The sequence below is a fragment of the Cygnus atratus genome, chromosome 1, assembly GCF_013377495.2.
Source record: "Cygnus atratus isolate AKBS03 ecotype Queensland, Australia chromosome 1, CAtr_DNAZoo_HiC_assembly, whole genome shotgun sequence".
Lineage (NCBI taxonomy): Eukaryota > Metazoa > Chordata > Aves > Anseriformes > Anatidae > Cygnus > Cygnus atratus.
This window is the reverse complement of record NC_066362.1, coordinates 71482958-71502228: the sequence shown is the minus strand read 5'-3', so window position 1 is coordinate 71502228 and position 19271 is coordinate 71482958. Positions and strand designations below refer to the sequence as shown.

At 38.5% G+C, this 19271-nt stretch overlaps 1 protein-coding gene across 1 annotated transcript in view; it reads right to left on the bottom strand.

Annotated features, from left to right (window-relative positions):
- Positions 1–19271, bottom strand: part of LRP6 (LDL receptor related protein 6) — a 122573-nt gene that overhangs the window by 41009 nt on the left and 62293 nt on the right. Inside the window, 4 exon segments of the mRNA XM_035551074.2 lie at positions 6423–6594; positions 7091–7487; positions 16533–16664; positions 17435–17631. Coding sequence (XP_035406967.1) covers positions 6423–6594; positions 7091–7487; positions 16533–16664; positions 17435–17631 — 898 coding nt within the window.

Genomic DNA, 19271 nt, shown 5'->3' with positions numbered 1-19271 from the left:
CATAACTCAAGAGTGGACATCTGAATCTGATGTAGCCACTCCAGGCTCTCCTTAGAGTTAACAGAAAAAATAGGTGCTTTTATAGTAGGACTCATCCATGTTTTCCATATCATCACATTATTTTTAAGGCAGTAATTTTACTGCTTAGAAAAATACCATGCTTGGTACCCAGTTCAGTATAGTCTTGGACACGAGTTCTGGCTCTGTCTACCCAAAACCTTTCCCTCTGTGTCCTCTGTCTGCTGTGAGGTGCTGGGAACCTCTCATCTGTTCCCTTAAGAACAGTCTGCTGTTGACAGCAGATCCGTGGGGACTTCTCTAAAAACTCATCAACCAAAGTGTTTTGTAATGGCTGCCTCAATAATCACTTTGCAAATTTCAGTTTTATTCAAATATACTCAGTTTATCAAAGGCAATAAAAACTTGATTTTTTAATGTTCCTAAATCTAAACTGGCATGATTATTTTAAATGCATTTTTTTTAACTTTTATATTAAAACACTTTGAACAGCTGCAAAAAGTATAATTCTAAGTGACAATTGTGTAGCACCATGCTCAAAAGCCAAAGTTAAAAAAATACATATATATTTTATTATTTTTTAAACAAACTTACAGTGTCAGAAAGCCTTGGTTGGACATTTACAGTCCAAGGTTAAGAGGCTACTCAAATTATTGGATCCCAGTCTTCAACAGTCAGGAGAGTACTAGTACGTGATCTGTAGCTATTTATTTACTTTGTATTATAGTTTTCCTAGCTTGAACTGCATCATGAAATTTAGTTCTTCCCTAAGTTAATTCAGAAGTTCAGAAGAAACCTCCCAAGTGAAAAATATGTAAAATATAAAGTTTTTGTTGTTGTTGTTGTTTTTAAATAAAATTGTAGAGTTTTGAAAGATGTATTAGAGTAACAATTTCTTAATGCAAGCCTAGCAGGTATTAAGAAATAGTGGAAATTCCCTGACAAAGTAAGCTTTAAACTTCTGAAACTTGGATGGAGGAGGGAGATCTTCCCATACCCCCTAAAGCACATACTTGGTGTTCTTTGCTGAATGAAGTTCTCATGTGCCACAACTACCCAAACCAGGTGGGTAACACATTGGGGCCAAAATTAAGAAACAAAGCAACTTCAAGTATTTGCTTCAGCTACTTTAAGTGCAAGCTTAATGCAAGTTCACAAAAGCAAATGTGTTCAACAGCTTGGAATTCAATAGTTTCTGCCTCTCAATATTCAAACCTCTGTTTCAATGTGGGGTGGATGGGGGATTAATAATCAGGATTGCAAGACATCAGCATTTCATAATACAAAGATACAGAACATGAAAAAATTTCTCAGTCGGAAAATAAATGGTGAATGTTTAGAAAACAAAATTTCCTTATTAGGGTGGTGGTAAAATTGAGGGAGCTGTCATCAGAGGAAAATGTAGCCCTGCAATTTCAGGATTAGAATGTGAATTAGAGCATTCTCTAGATGCCAAGCTATTAGCTCCTGGGTCAAAGACAAAAAGGTCTTCTCTGTTCAAGATTTTTGTGCTCAAAAAAGTCTTAGTGGTATCCGCTTTCTGTTGTCTGACAAAGCTGGGTTCTGAAAGCTTGTGTGTATTTATGCTGAAAAACGGCAGGATATAAGACTTCCCATATTAATCATGAGGATTAGAGACAGTAATGCTAGGCATGGCTAATAAATTTGGGAATGCAGAAACACTTTAAGTTAGAGCTGCACTCAGAAATCATTTTATAATGGTTGCATCTGTATAGGAGGCAGAGAATTCTTTCTTTAAACTCACCACTAGTAGGTGTAAGCGGGTGTCATCTCTGGCTCTGAGAATGAAGAATAGGAAAGAAGATGAATAAAGAAAAATGAAGCATAGGCTGAAAAATTGTGAGAAATCAGCTATATCATAATTATTTCCTCTTAATCCGTACAACCACACAGACACACAGCCATTCATAATTGCTTTATTAATATGAGGTTTTGCTGACCATTTTATATCCAACCTATGCCTTAAAACAGGTAGTGTACGTGCTCAGAAGACAAATATTCACTTGAGCAGGAAAACATAAGACCAATTCAACAGAGCAGATCATACATTTTTAACCTCATAGCATGACAGGAAAATGCTTTAAACCTGTAGCAAGTCAATGAGAAATCTTCCCTACTGGTAAGCACAATAGCAGCCATCCATTTCAATAGAAGTTTATCAGCAGTGAAACCTGACCGAGATAAATGACGAAGCTGTTGAGCCACAGCCTGCTTCTGCCTGCTGCAGGCTGCCAGATAAAATGGGAACAAAAGCTCCCTGCTGTACCCCCTACCAGTCTCCATTAACCCCTGCTGATGCTTTATTATTGTCTGGGGGCTCCAGAACAGCATAGCATGAATCAGTGCATAAAAAATAAATAATAAAAGCTCATACGTGGCACAAACAAACGAGAAACATAGCTTGCAAGAAACGTTAATTTTAGTAATGCTGCAATTAAATCATAGTTCTGAAAAATTCTACATACTGGAAAAAAAGGAAAAAAGACTGTTCAAAATCACATATGAAACAGTACTTAAGCACAATAGATTCGGTATACAAACATGTTTCTCCTGCTTCTTCCCCCAGTCCTCATCCCAAATACATACAGACACATACAAGCAAAGCAAGGACCAGGCATATACTCAGATATTTGCGTGTTCAATCCCAAGTTTCATATTTTGATCCTGTCACAAATATCCTCTTTGTTGCACCTCCTCCACTGTACTTTCCCCAAACGTAAGTTTAAAACATTTACTGGAGGTCAAAGCATCTTCTACTAAACTGCTATAAAAAGAGGATGGAAAGGGCAGGGAAAGTGTTACAAATCTCCTCAGGATTCGTGGTTGCCATAGGAGAGAAAGGCAGTGGGAGGAAAAAGGAAGACTTGAAATGTTAGTAATATTTTAGATATTACAGATTTAGATAATGTCATTATAATCTGAGATTTCTGTAGCCTACCATAACACTGTCAGTCTAATATAAAAGAATACAAAGACTACACAAGATCATGGGTAAAATTCACTAAGATTCATCAATAAAGAGACGTACCACTGTATTTGCATTACTTAGCATATTTAAGAAAAAACAACATACTTAAGTAGGACCGAACCATTCTCTCAGATGAACATCTCTTCATTCTAGAGAGCCTTTCCATGCTTTTATAATTACAGCAGCTGTAATGAACTTGCACTCCTATCTATCACTATCAGAGGTCATCAATTTTCAGCCCATTTCTATCCTTCTGAAGTGTGGTAAGCAATCAGCAATATTATGTCAAAAGAAGAATATGAGTTTTTTCTCAGGGTAATACAACAAACTAACAGAATAAAGACTCTCCAAAGCTTCAACAAATAGAAGAATGGCCTCAACACAGGAACACAGAGAGGCTGGATGGGGTCAGCCCAAAGGTCCACCCATCCTGGTATCTTGTCTCAGGGAATAATAAAAACTTATACCTACAGAACAGCTTAAGAAAAGAACCAACTCGAACTTCTCAAGAAGAGTCTTTGATTCTCCAACAATTTACAGTTCAGTGAATTGTGGTTCAGAAAGATTTATTTATTAGTAAATTTCAGTGGAATTCCCTTCCACAGACATATCCTAGTCTTCCCAATAACACAGGTAAGCTTTAAAAATCCACAAGCGTTTCCACAACTTACCACACAGTCTGAAGAACCACCTGCTTTTATTTGTTTTGTACCTAACACCTGTCTGTATCAATTCCAAATGCTTCTATCGAAAAAGGCTGAGTCCTAGACACCTTCTACATACTTCTTTTGATTTTATAGACCTCTGTCATATCCCCCTAAATTGACACATTCTGCAATAAAAGTGAAAAGATAAAAAACAACAAAACCAAATACTTAAACAAAACTAAAATCTAGAAATGGCAAACAAAAGCTGCAAGATTTCTTCTCTTGCTTTAAAGGTTTTAGCCAGGCTTTTTCAAGATTTTCTGCACATTAATAAGATGTTAATGTCCTGGTTTTGGCTGAGATAGAGTTAGTTATCTTCACTGTAGCTGGTACAGTGCTGTGTTTTAGATTTAGGATGAAAATAGTGGTGATATCACACTGATGTTTTTAGTTCATAGAATCCTAGAATATCCTGAGTTGGAACAGACCCACAAGGATCATGGATTCTAACTCCTGGCTCCACACAGGACCACCCAAAAATCAGACCTTATGTCTGAGAGCATTTTCCAAACATTTCTTGAACTCCAGCAGGCTCTGTGCTGTGACCACTGCCTTGGAGAGCCTGTCCCACTGCCCGACCTCCCTTCAGCCTCCCCAGCTCTGGGCTGAACAAGCCAAGGGACCCCTGCTGCTCTTCACATGTCTAGTTGTTGCAGAGCAGTGGTTACACAGAGTCAAGGACTTTTCTACTTCTCTTGCTGCCTGCCAGCAAGGAGGCTGCGGGTGCACCAAGAGCTGGGAGGGGACAGAATCAGGACAGTTGACTCCAAGCGGCTAAATGGATACCTCATACCATACGGCATCATGCTCAGCTCTGAAACTGGGGGGAGTTGGCCAGTGGGGCTGCCACTGCTCAAGGACTGTCTGGGCAAGGTTTGGCTGGTGGTGAGAAACTGTGTTGTGCACCAATTCTTTAATTTTTTTTCTCCTCTTATTAAACTGTCTTTATCTCAACCCATGAGTTCTTGCACTTTTACCTTTTTCAGTTCTCTCCCACCAACGCACTAAGGGGCAGGGAGAGAGGTGAGCAAATGTCTGTGTGGTGCCTGCTGGATTAAGCCACAGCAGTTAACGAATTGTATAAAAGCAGCAGCAGGAAAATCATAACTCAAACACTTGTAGCCCCACAGGAAAAAAATAACCAGTAATTCTGAAACCTGAAGATCATAAATATTCTGCAGATGTCCTGCTTAGGTACTACATGAAAACCTGGGACAAATTTAAACCAATGTAAGCCAGCAGAATAAAAACAATGAAATGGAAATTGTCACAGTTTTGGAATTTATGCCAGATCAGATATCTTCTGACCTGCCACAGACATTGCTGGCATAAACATATTGTACTTCTAGCCAGTTTGACAGAACTGAAGCAGTGAGCTCATGCCTGATCTAGATGAAAATTTCTACCACAAACTGATCCAGCACTGAGCAGAATCATTACCAATGAATATGGAACCATGCTCTGAGTAAGCCTGAAACAGGTGAAAAAAATCTGTGTTTTAGCAAGCATGAGTCTGAAAAATGCCTGACTTTCCTTTTGCAAAATACGTTCATGTCCAAGGCAGTATCTGGGCTGAAGTGCTCAATCTGTTATAAATAAACCTCTAAGCATAGCTTAGTCTCTTTTACCCTCTTTTCTCAGTGCTGGTAAAAATTTGGGTGAATTATAGAATTATGGACTATAAATCCTGTTTTCAGGACAAAAAAAGAAATGCTCCCAGAGGCTCTCCCAAGGAATGTTTCAAAGCAAATCACCTTGCAGAAGCAGAGTTATTTCGAATCTGAAGGAGAAAAAACAGTTATATGACCTTCTAAGACAAGACTATGACTTCCAATTGACGTATTTGAAGTTATAAATAAATAAAACAATGTCATAAGGCTAGAGGAGATATTGCGCCTAACATAGTAAACGCTAAAAGATATTTGTAATGTTAAAGATTCACTAAGGAAGGTTGCAATTTAACAAGGAAGGTAAACCTACCAGGATATAGCAAAGCTAGGCATTGTTACTATGTGCCAGATACTAGCCAAGTCTCCTGCTTCCAGACAGAATTGTCTTTTGATAATAAACTGAACAAATACTAAACCTTATTTTCTCAAAGCCTGACAAGGAGATAATAAATGTCAAATATGTTCCATAGATGCTATATATAACAAAATAAACACAACATTTTCAGTATTGAAGAGGAAAAACAGCATTTTAGTTTTCAAATAAGTGTCAGAAGAATATAGCAGAAAGAAAGCAAAATCTATCCCCTTGTTGGAACCCTAATAAAGCAAAGGAGATGCAAAGTATAGAAGGCTTTGGGGAGTACAGGTAATTATATGTAAAATTAAATTTATTTCTTTAAAATATGTTCTACTTGCATCTAAGCTGAGCAACATGAAGAATAACAGATAAATTTGTTTAACCTGCAAACGTTACTCCCAATAAGTTTTCTTGACCTGAGAATCAACGTCTTTAGCAAATCCTTATCATACATTCTTAAAAAGAGGGATCTACTATATGGATATTATTTCTATTTTACAGATAGAAAAATCAAAGAAGACTAGCAAGTAACTTGCCTAAAGCCAGAAAAGAAACTGAATTGTTTCTTAAAGCAGAAATCAATCATTATTCCATTGCCCTTATGAGCTACATCAGAATTTAAACACTTAGAAAATGTTCTGTAACTCTAGGGAGTTAAAAATGCAGGTGCATTTACAAACCTCTATTTTGTCTGTTTTGGCATCTCCCCAGTATATTTTGTTTTCTTCATAATCCAATGCCAGTCCATTTGGCCAGCCAAGTGAGGTGTTTACCAGCACAATCCTGTCTGAGCCATCTAATGCTGCCCTCTCGATCTTTGGGATTTCTCCCCAGTCGGTCCAGTACATGTACCTGCAATGGAAATAAATTCTTATTAAACCAGAACCTTGAATATTCACATAGCTTCTTCTGGACTACCACACCCTGAAACCACACAGCACACAGAAAAGTCGGTGTCTGTACCAAATATGTTTCCTTACCTAAATAACATTGCTCAGCACATCGGAAGTAGCACTGACATGTAAACACACCAATCCTTTACATAAAACTACTGTATCAATCTATTGAGCAAGACTACATAACAAATGCTATTAGCTAGAATAAACAAAGTCCACACAGTCCCCAAAAAAGTTTTAAATAAGAGAATAAAACCTGAAGACATAGAAGCTAAATAGTTGGGAGAGCATTAGAGCATTTGCCTGAGAGCATTAACTTTCAAAGGAGCACAGTATTTTCATTTTGAAGACTAAGTTTATCATTGTGTTCCACTGTCTGCATGCCGGTACACAGAGATATATATCTTCTTTATATGACTGATATTTAAAAAACACTCATGAACAGTCCTCACCCAACCATAGGATCCAGCACAATAGCTCTGGGTTCTTCCAGGTCTTCTGATATCAAGATTTTTCTCATGGTCCCATTAAGCCTTGTAACTTCAATACGGTCTGTGCCAGTGTCAGTCCAATATAGATTTCGGGCAACCCAGTCCACAGCAATGCCATCAGGATGAGCAATCTGTGCTGTGACAACAAACTGGCTACCTGACCCATCGATAAGTGAGCGGCGAATGGCTCTAACTTCATCGTCGGTCCAATAGATGTACCCTTCCAGAGGATCAAAGTCAATGGCGATGGCATGACGGATGTCCTCTAGTGGTAAAACGATGTCAGTAAAATCTGGGGTGTCTAATGAAATCCGCCTCAAATCTGTCCGGCGGGCTAGAAGCAGCAATTCAGTGGCACCTACATGCATAAGGCAAAAAATACAACCATCTTACAAACACTGGGCAGTAAACCTACAAATGGTGAACCTGATTTTCTACCATTTGGTGCAAGCTAGTCTAGCTACCTTGATTTCACAGGGCCTAGCCAAACTGATGGGCACCAGCAGAGAACTCCATTCAAAAGGCTTCAAACATGAGGTTATTCTTCTGCAGAAGTAATCAGACGTATTTATAGAGAAAATTCAATGGTGATTTCCTTGTCCAAAATGTATCATGTTGGACCTGTTTTCTATCCACATATTTCCCTCCAAACATATTGAAATAGATATGCAGTGAATATGCTACATTTTTTTGCAAATAACAGATGGTCTGCAGCCTCTTAGATGAAAAAGAATTTACTATTTGCTGTTGTTGGTATAGGGGACAACTGTGACAAACAAGCTGTACATTTCAACAACACCCTTAGAGGGGGGAAATGTAACTAACACAGAACGCCACACATACATTTCATTTGAGAAACTCCTATTTGAGGAATCAGGTTTGGGAACTGACTGCTGTCTTGTGACAAAATAAAGCAGGAGGGCTTTCAGCTTTCCCCAGACTTGTTGAGAACAAGCTTACCTGAACATATGAAGATAAATAACAGTGCATCTTGTGCTTCAGCTCAACATGACTCCATATCAAAGCCTTGCTGGCTTTTAGGTCAAAAGTCAGAATCCTAATAAACAGCTAAGATCAGCTTGTGGTGCAGATGGTGCTTTCACACAGGACAACACAAGCTGTTTAGTGGTACACGTGCTGGGCACCTGATCGATGATGAACTTACTGCCTATTCTAAATCATTCTTGTTTCATTTTCTATTCTATCTCACTAGATTTTAGTGTAATGAAGGATAAACAACCACCACACCCCATTCCAATTAAATTGTCTTATCAGTTTGGAGTCTCAGGGAGATAAGAGCAGCTCAGGCCTCAGGGAAGCCTGAGCTAAGGTAAAAAAATGTGTGCATCCTAAATGCAGGGAAAGTATGTTGCGACAGCTCTCCTCAAACAATGAAGGGAAAGGTTTGGCATGGGCTGATGTAGGTTCAAGGACAGAGGAAAAAAACAAGACTGGGTGTGTGTGAGGGGGGAGGTTTAAGAAAAATGTAAAAACAATGCAGTGAAAGAGAGCCATCACCTAGCCACATGCTTTTCATGCTTCTATGTCTTGATTTTACAAAGGTATAAATAAGGGCTAGAAGACTAAAAATGCAGCTACTAAAAGAAATAGGTAGCTGATTAAAAAATATCTAGTGTCTGGTGCCAAATTTCTTTCTTTCTTTTTTTTTTTTTTTTTTGAAGTGTCAGTAATTGTGGTTGGTGCTAGATGAAACCTCACTGCATGCCAAACTTTGGACAGATGCCAAAGCAGCCATTGCTTCATTTACAGCAAGTTTAACACATTAAAAACATCTAAAACACTTTCACAGTGCTGCTAGAAACAGTTCTTTTCAACAACTGAAGTTGAGATTATTACTACAAGCATTCCTGCTTGGTAGTCCAGAATAGATTAATATCGGCTTTATGATCCTCTGTCCTGAAATACCTTGTGTTCAGAAACACATGTACACACTACTCAATTGTTCTCCTAATGAATAACTCTTATACAATAAATAATATCAGGAAGAGGGAACCTGTAACTATATGTCAAGCATCCTCCAAAATAATTTAAAGCATGTGACATAGTAAATAGAAAACAGGCATGTTAATAAGATTTTCATAATTACAGAAGCAACTATTCTTGTCACAGCAGTCTACATGTACATCTGTATTTGTTACTACTAAGTATATCAAACAAAGCAGTATTAAGATCCAAGCATTCAGCTGCATTATGGTCATGAGGTATTAATACACAACCAAGCACAGCTATTCAGATTCAAGTAAGAAATCTCTAGCACTTCCTTACCAACTTCATCGTCACTTAACCAACTTACCTTTTAAACAAAACTGTAATAGTCATAATAATAAACAATTATACCCTTTTGCATTATCTAATAAAATTAAGGTTGAGTAAACACAGTAACCTCAGATTTCCAAACAGTTAGAAAGCTAAACATAGTCTATCATATATAAAAAGTGCAAGGCATAACTTAAAAGTAATTTGTGTGCTTTATCTGAAGTTGACAGTCATTTTGGAGAACCACTGCCAATTTCCAAGAAAGACTGGCTTGAGTACAACTATGCCTTTGCAGAAGCTCACCCTTAAAATTGACCAGCTGACCTTCCAATTGTTCTCGAAGAGAAGCCATTTCAACAGCTTCAGTATCCTGCTTTCAGGTCGCAACACTTTTGTTTTGTCCAATAACAGACTGTGTCTAAGCCTTAATTCAGCATCAGGAAATCATTGCCTTTCAGCCAACCCATGTTGCACATGGGGTCCCTGAGCTATGAATTTCATGGTCTGTATCTAACATTCACCTACCACAATCAAGCAATAAAAAGCTTAAAGCTTACTTTAAAGCTATTACCCACCCATTTGCAAACTGACACCTCAGCTGCTTAGTTAGATCACCAGCCATTCCACTCAGTAAAGACAAACTGAGCAGCAGAGAAACCTCTCATTTCAAGGTAGGCTGCAGAAAAAGCACTTGAAATGCCTCTAGGCTTGCCCTGATGATAGTTTAAAAAAAAAAAAAAAAAGCAAACGCAAAAACTGGGCACATTTATAGCACGATTACCTTACCACCTGTTAGCACAGTCAAGGAAAATGTCGTCTGAGAACTAAAACAAACTGTTCAAACTTGTGGCAAACAGCAGGTGCAAAACGTTTGGGCTGGCTGGGCACTGATCACAACCCAGTCAGAAAACTACTCAGGGTACTCAAAGATGCAAGGACGTGGCAGAATCAGTCAGTTTTGTTGACATCTATTCCAAAGCCCAGCTGTGATACAAAAGCTAAAATACGACAGGAGGATCTCCAGACATTTTCACTCTGCCTCTTCAGGAAAATCTTGCCTTTCATGATGAGGATGATGGAGCACATCAGAAGTACAGAATCAAATTTTTCAAAAAAGCAGAAAAAAACAATACAGGTTGCATGCAAACCTTTTGTTGTTGTTGTTGATTTATCAGCACTTACTTGGAGATTGGAATCAGCCACAAACACATACACTACCTCAAACCTCAACTGGCCTAAATGTACTTCCAAAAGGTGCACCAAGGCTGCAACCAGCACTCTGATTTCAGCATGCACATGCAGACCTGAGGTAGTTTTCCTCTGGACACCTTGTACTGCACATACAAAAAAAGGATGAAGCCTTCCAGACAAACACTCAGGGGACTTGAAGCAGAATTTGCTGCCTACACTGCTCTCTTTTCTGTAACATATACTGGAGATCTGTATATACTGCACCCAACAAAAGCATGTCTGTAGACTGAAGTGCAAGTTGAACTCAGTGCTGGGTTTGAGGGCACAGACCACCTGGTGTGCCATGGCGTGTGCTCACAGCATTCAAACCACCATGTGCAAAGTTCCCTGCAAACACAGTAAACTACCTTGCATAAGACCATACCACATTTAAAGTCAGGCCTTTCTGCTTAACCCCCTTGCTGATCTGCCATACAATCAATCCTAAGTGATCTTAGCAACCCATAACTTTATAAAAAACAAACAACAATAAAAAATAACCAACCAAACAGAAAATCCCAAACAACTTTGATGAACTATTCCAATTAGGTACCAAGATTCTTTTTAGAAGTGCCTCAAGTCAGGGGGTATTCAGAATAGTTGGCAATTTTTCTAAAACCAAGCCCCTTACTTAAGGCATCTAAATATGAACATAAAAGCTTTACTCCAGACTCATATTTTTGAGAACTTAAGCCTACTTTTATTAAGCACTTTGAAAGCTGGGATTACAAGCTCACGGATGGTGCATTACATTAGTCCTAGAACTAATACTTCCCTCAAAAAGTCACTATTAAAAATCAAAATAATTTACATCTGTGTGCTAGCTGAAGTCAAGGGAAGGGGAAGAGAAGAGGAAACAGAGCAAGTATACAGACATATGCAGTAACATAGCTTTTAAGTCCAATGTCTAATGTTCTGTCAACCTTTACAATTTATTACATCTTTCCAGTGACATAAGGCCTTGGTCGTTTGTGAGTTATTGGACTTTAAAACCATCAGTGGTTGCTGAGGCTAGTGACGCTACACAAACACATGTACAGAAACCCATACATAAGAACTGCTAAACCTAGGACATACATAATAATTTCTCTGTACTTGATAAATCAAAATCATTAATAAATCCCCAATACAGTTATCACACATTTGACTAACAAAAATTTATTTCCTATATGTCTTGTCCCAGTTGCAAAGTCATTATTGAGAGAGCTCCTTATACAATACAAACAAATAGATTTTTCAAGTAGATGACAAAAAAAAGATCACTACAAAGGCAAAAGAACACATATCTGAAATTAATCTTTTTTTTTTCCTCTACTTTAAAAGAAATAAAAGAGCTGGCATATTAAATTAACATCTTGATCTGTGCAGTGAAATCAGGATCCCTGCTATTCCAGGCAAAGCAAATTTCCTTTTGGAATTTAGGACTGCCCAGTGCAAATTTCTAGTTACTACCCCCAGGTCTAAAAGGAAAATACACTGTGAGCACCAATGGGCAAAATAAAGACCCTCTCTTCCTCAAAGAGACCAGGATGGCCACAGCAAGGCTTCAATGAAAGTCTGAAACACTGCTTCCCCCTTCCCTCCATGAGGAAACATGCATCTCCTTGCTCAGCTGAAGTCACCATTGTTTTTCTCAGCACAAAGAACAGGTCTGAACTGGTAATAGCAAGCATGGGAAATAAAGAAGTAAAATTCAGTACGGACAAAGACAGAAGCTGAGCACAGGGATAGAGGTATTTGAATATTAATAAGGATGCGATACAAAAGACAAACTTGGAAGAGTAACCTAATTTTTGTTATAAAAATGACTATTGAACAGGTCATTTAAATGTAGTACCATCAAGCTCAGAAGAACAGTGGTGCCCATAATACTGAAAAAGAGAAATCCCAAGTATGTCCTACAAGATGGGAGGTGGACAGGGAGGTGCCGGTCTCTGCTCCCCGGTCACAGCTGACAGAATGCAAGGGAATGGCACAAAGCTGTACCAGGGGAGGGTCAGACTGGGCATTAGGAAATGTTTCTTGACTGTGAGGGTGGTCAAACCCCGGAACAAACTTTCTACTGAGGTGGTTGATGCCCCATGCCTGTCAGTGCTCAAGAGACATTTGGACAATGCCCTCAGTAATATACTTTAACTTTTAGTTAGCCCTGAAGTGGTCAGACAGTTGGACTTGGTCATCTTTCTAGGTCCCTTCCAACTGAACTGCTTTATTCTATAAAAATGTGGGTACATAGGTAAAAGCGCCCTGCTAGAAGGGACTGCGTGCTAAGACAGGACTATGTTCTTTGGACATTGCTGATAGAGTTGGCCATGAAAACTGGTTATTCTGTCTCTCTTTCTTTGAGGGATTAAAAAAAAAAGAACACAAAACTTTCACACAGAAAATGGGGCAGCTAAGTGTAAGCTGCAAGCCCATATCTCAGTTAAATGACTGTTTTGGTTCACAAGGGGGATAGGAGCTAAGACATGAACAATCAAGTCAGTATTATCAGTTATTAGGAAAATAGCCAATTTTATTCCAAACTATCACCCTTTTCTGAAACACAATAGAAAGTGTTTATAAATGGAAGGTACGGAATTATTGATCAGATCTCTCACAAAAAAGAATGGTAAAATGTAATGAAAAAAAAAACTACAAAAACCCAAGAAACCAACACTGTGGGGAAAGAGGAGGGAGGAAAAGATTTCCTATAAACCAAGATTATTCAAAAATGCTGGGTTGTCATGGAAACTGCTCAGGGAGGGTCAGCCAGCCTCACCTTTGGCTGCAAGGATCATCTGTCAATGCCAAACCACTGCAAACACGACAAACACACACTCAAAATTCACCCATCAAAATCCTGCAGATCCCAGCCAGTGCTCTCATCAACACAGCGTGAAATAAAGTTCTCTCCTCAAAGAGGCTCCTTTCAGCATTAAACAATTCATCTTAGGAACTACCCTGATTTTAGCCTACTGCTTGAAGACAAAACTGTCTTAAAGAGAACCTGCCTGTGCCTCATTTTTCACTTTTCTGTACCTGTAAGTCGTTCCCCTTTCTCCCTCAAAGTCCTAATGTTCTAATTCCAAACGGAGATGCAGTCACTCAGTGCTTAAGTCTGTTTCAGCACAACAGATATATACTGAAATGATCTGAGGTGAAAAGTTTCAGTTCTCATGGTTCAGACCCACTTTCACAGCACTTGTAGTAAACAGGCAAATACAAAGGAAAAAAACAACCCGCGAAACCATAACCACCCCTCCATCACCCAACCGCCCCCCCACAGAGACACAAAAAAAGGGAAAATAAATTTTCGTCACTAGTATCACTACACAGCCTAAGAAAGGAAGTTGACACAAACACTTACAGATTTATATCTTGAAATCCTGTCTGTGGCTATGCTGTTTGCCATTCTCTCCTCTCTTCCCCAAATCAGTAATTGCAGACATCACAAGTATGAGAAGAAATTACAGTGAAATATTGACTTGAAGAGCTCTGGCAAGTTGTAGGTCATTCACAAAAGCCCTAAGTCTACCACTTCACCTCTCTTCAGTGAAAGGAGTGAAAAAAGTCAACAATATTTAATCATTTGGGGTCAGGCATAGCTTTAAATGCTGAAACACAGTAAGCAGCTGGCTTCCAGGGCTGCCTCTGGCCCTTTTACTCCTCCTAGAAATTAGCTGTGTGCAGGATCGGCAAAGTGAAGTGAAACCAATGGATCTGATGCACAGCTGGAGCAGCTTCCTTCACCTGCATGTGAGCTAATTTTTTTCTCACTCCAGTACGTAGTGGTACATGACACTCACTGAGCTGAGTAACTGCGGACTCAATTTTCTCTCGCTTCCTCACCCATTTTCCTTCTTAAAAACAGACAGGCAGAGTTATTTGGAAAAACACAATAGCAGAATGGTTGTGAAAAATGCAACACTGTATTGACATGCATATGATAAGTGTTAATGTATAGCATTACTTTTAGCATATTGACAGACAACATGCTGTAATACCTCAGTGAACTGGTTAACAAAATTTCTGATAAAAATAGGAGCTGTGTTTTGTGAGCCAGCTATACTTTAAGGCTGAATGGGAACACAAATTTGCTTCTCATGTGTTCAGGGAGTGGAAGAAAAGAGTAAGAGTTCTGTGTTCTGAGACATAAAGAATGTCTAAGAAAGGAAGCCAATGATTTTGAATATCTCTGCATGAGAAGTTCAAGTTCTTTTGTAAGGTTTTTATTTTTTTTTTAAATACCTTTCCTCTGCTCGCCTTTGGGAATTGTCTTTGACACACTACAAAGGTGCGCCATCAGGCTTTTTAGCAGAGGGTAGTTAACCTGGGTGGGAGGTTACCTCTGTGAGGACATGAGGCTGGACCTGGGCAGGGAAGCGGTCACCTCTGTGCTACATTGACCTGCTCCTTGGAACACAGCACACACAAAGCAGAAAGGCAGCCCCTCTTCCGAAGGTCCCCAGCCCACTTCCTATCAGCATTAAGTCAAAAGGAAGCCATTTCTCTCTCTTTCTCCAGGACTTGTTCCAACAGTTGTCGTTAGTCCTTCAGCCTCTGCTTAGCAGGCGACCAAACCTCCCCAGCTCCCCATTCTCCGTGTGGACTTTTCTTACAGCTCTGCTTTTGGAAATATGTACTGGGCAACAACTGTAGCTATCTGCTTCCACAAAACAGTTTATTCATGCAAATCAAGGATTTTTATTTTTATTTTTAACTACATGGATTTGTGTCACATTCTGGACTAGATACAACCAATCCAGAGCACTATTACTAAAGCATGTTCCTTGTACTGGCAGAAATGGGAAAAAAAACTTCTTGTGCATGTAATGGTAAGTTCTTGCAACAATCTTGCAAGACTAATTTGGGAGATGCTTTGAGTTTTTCACTTAAAAGCAACAATTTATTTTAGTAAGGTTCACACATACAAGTAGTCACACAGAAATAATCAACAGAGAGCATGAAATAGCATGAAATTAAAGAAAACACCGAACAGTAGCCGACAAACTTAAGAATTTTAAAAACAGAAAACAAAATTTTAACGAATTATTTCTGTATACATTTTATTTAGACCACTGTCAGTAAATTCTGCTGTGTCTTTCTATCTACATTTACCTTTGCCATATAGACAATCTACATAAAGATGGTTATTTATGAGAGCTAATTAAATCTCAGTGTTTATTTTGATATTGTTAATGTACTACAGCAGCCACAGCACATGTCACAAGACCTCTACTTATAATACGTAATGATTTGAAATCATATATATTAGACCACAATGAAAAACTAAAAGCAGCTTTAGGTGAGTATTAACAGCCCTCAGTCTCGATCATGTCTTGGGTTTTAAGGCTGAAATACTTCTAACACCTCTAAAAACATGCCATTTTGCTCAGTTCCTATAAACAGATGTAGGTGACTAACTTCATGTGCATGAACTGAAAGAGATGCCACGTGCACATGTGTATAAATGGAAATCAGATCTTCAAAAGAAATGTTTTACTTGTATAGTCCTACTAGCAAAATACTAATGCATGAAAAATAACGTTAGAAACCTTTTAGAGACAACAGAGGAGGTTGGTGTCATTTTCTCTAGGAAAAGGTAACAGAGTCATGTTGTCGTGTCCCCCCCCCCAAAAAAAAAAAATTAAAAAAAAATCAGGGAATTAGTGACATAGACAGAATTATAACCTAAATTTTGTGACTGGAGGTAACCTGCTCTTCAGCTGTAAGACTGTTTCTCTCTTTGAAAAGAGGGCATTTTTTCAATCACTTATCTGTACCACAACAGCATATATCTTTTCACAACTTCCCACCCTTAACGAGCATTATGCAGTGAAGATGGAAGAACACCTTTCCCTGCAACAAATTACTTTGTGCTAAACCTAAAAGGATTTTTAAAAACAAAGCCTACCATCTTTGCAGGTCTTTCCATTCTCAAGAAGTTTCACACCAGTGGGACATGCACACTGATAAGAGGGCTTGGTAGGAGACATCAAACACAAGTGGGAGCAGCCACCATTATTAATTCCACATGGGTTTGTAGCTGTTAAACATAAATCACACATATTAATGCTTCTGATAACGAATGACCTCATCTCATGTGTCAAGACACATACGGCGTTTGAATGGTAGAATCGGTGGCAGCATCACAGATTAAAGAAGGAAATGATAAACACAGAACAAGTAAAAATTAATTCCAAGTGTTGAGTAGTGGGGTATTTATGGTACCAAAATGCATGGATGTTGAATGTTTCCTTTCTTGGGGAAGTAGCACTTAGCTCTAAACAAGAGCCTTGTTTCATCTCTGTTCTTCTCATTTTCACAAACTATTCAACATGTTGGTGCTGAATGTATAGCAGGCTGTATATAATATATATAAATGCAAACACAGTAAATTAGTGCAATGGTTAAGACAGTGGTTATTACACAGAACTAGTCTTGCTTAATATCATCTGCCAAATTAACATTACTTTCCATTCAGGAACTACTACTTGGAAAAAATATGAATACCATGCTGCCTAATGTTCTGGCACATGAAACAGAAAAAGGAATATCACAACAGGATAAATGTGGCTGTCAGAGAAAAAGCAAGAGACTTTTTTTTTTCCACATAAAAAAAACCAACCACAAAACAAAACAAAAAACCCTTAGAGAATATTTGAATTCTCTTTTTTTCCCCTCAGTCTCTGCATTGGAAAAGTTGCATCATGACATGAGTGAAGTCACTTGCTACTATACAGAAAGACTAATGTTTTGCAAATCAGTTCCAACTTGCAATTAAAAAAAAAAAAAAAGAAAAGCAAGACAACTTACCATTTGGCTGCCTCTTTTGGCTGAAAGCATGGATATCCATGGGAGAGAAGATGTTGGAATGTATTTCACGCAGGTCCTCCCCAGAGTACTTGCTGCAGGCCAAGATTGAATGTGTGTTCCAGTCCGTCCAGTACAACATGTCCCCAAACAGCGTCAAAGCAAAAGGATGTGGAAGGGAGCCTTTAACCACCGCTTGCCTAATGGAGTACAAGAAAGAAAATGAATACTCAAACACAGTTCATAATGCAGTTTTGCTCAAACTTAGCCTTTACAGAGTAAGTACTGTTGACCAAAACTTTCTCCTTATTTTTGGGGAACAAGTATAGTATACACAGTTTGATGAACGATTTGGGACAATAACAGAGTCCTATTTTCAGGCTGCCTGCTGATAAAGTCCAAGAGACACCAACAGAAATCCTTGCCTAGGTTGGTGGTTAATTGTTAGCACTTTTAGCCCTCAATACCTGGGGGGCTATACATCACCATGTGCAACTGGGGAGAACACCAGCTGATTTTATGCAAATTTGACTGCACCTTGCAGATATATGATGTCCATCACTGTCAGCCTCAGCACATTTTAAACTGAGACAGTGTTTAGTCATTTAGCAATCTATCCATATCTTCCAGTTTTCCTGTTTTGAGCCCTCAGAAAAATATTTTAATAGCGAATAGTTTCACTGTAAAGAAATCCTGAAAGTTATTTTTTCATATTTCATTATTATAATTATTAAGCTATTGTTTTTATTACAAGCAGTGCCATTAAACAGTTCTACTGATCTTTTGCCATAGTAATGGTATCATTTCTGAGCAAACTGGGTCACTGTCTGTCTCCAGGTTCATAAACAAAATTAAAGAGTATACCCATATATTTTATGTATATATACGCACACATGCTCATTAGGCATCACAAAAATGCAGCATAAACACTACTGAAGACAGTTTTTCCAGGTTCTTGTGATGTAGAAACTAATTATCTATACCGAGGTTCCTCAGAACTGGAATTAAGTAGCTTGACTCTTACGTTTTTATTTAGAAACATAGAAAATTTGAGGATGGAAAGGACTCTGGAGGTCATCTGGACCAACATCCTGCTCCAAGCAGGACCACACAAGTACCATTTACACAAGTGATTCTTCCCACCTCCTCTCTTCTTAATTGTATGTGCACAGGCATCCAACATGTATACAAGCCCCCACTGAACAATGGAGACAGCCATCTATCTATCTCCCGGACTAAAAGCCTAAGGGACTGACACACAGCTCTACTACTTCTTCAAGTACAGGGCATATTATGATCATCAGCTTCCCAATTTTCTTCTTGCAGGGGAGAGAGTCATTATCTGTGTATTTACTGAGAGAACACCCACACGCTATATACATCTTGTTTGCAAAGAAGTCATTAGCTGAACTGGTTTAGTGGAGGACAAAAATACTCTTATTTTCCAAATATTTTCTGTCAAAATATAACAAAAGAGTATATTAAAGCAAGAAACTTGAAGGTGTGTTCTGCCAATGATTCTGAGTACAAAGAGACTGCACTCATTACAGCTCTTTCACCTTAGCTTCTGCAAAAAGATGCATTATCTTTAAAGCTTCTATTTTTTTCCAATTCCTGAGGAAAACACACACATTCCCTTACTTGTCACTCTAGTGTTCCAATTCTACACCAAGCAAAATTTTCTATTTCTTGATATTTTGCACTGGAAAGTAGGACATATTATCTTTTCTTTCTTATCTCTGTCTGGAGTCAGGTATATATTTGCTTTTAATTAAATGCACAAACTAAGCATCTTACAAAAGACTACTGTAATATAATTTACAGCTGAAACCTACCTGAC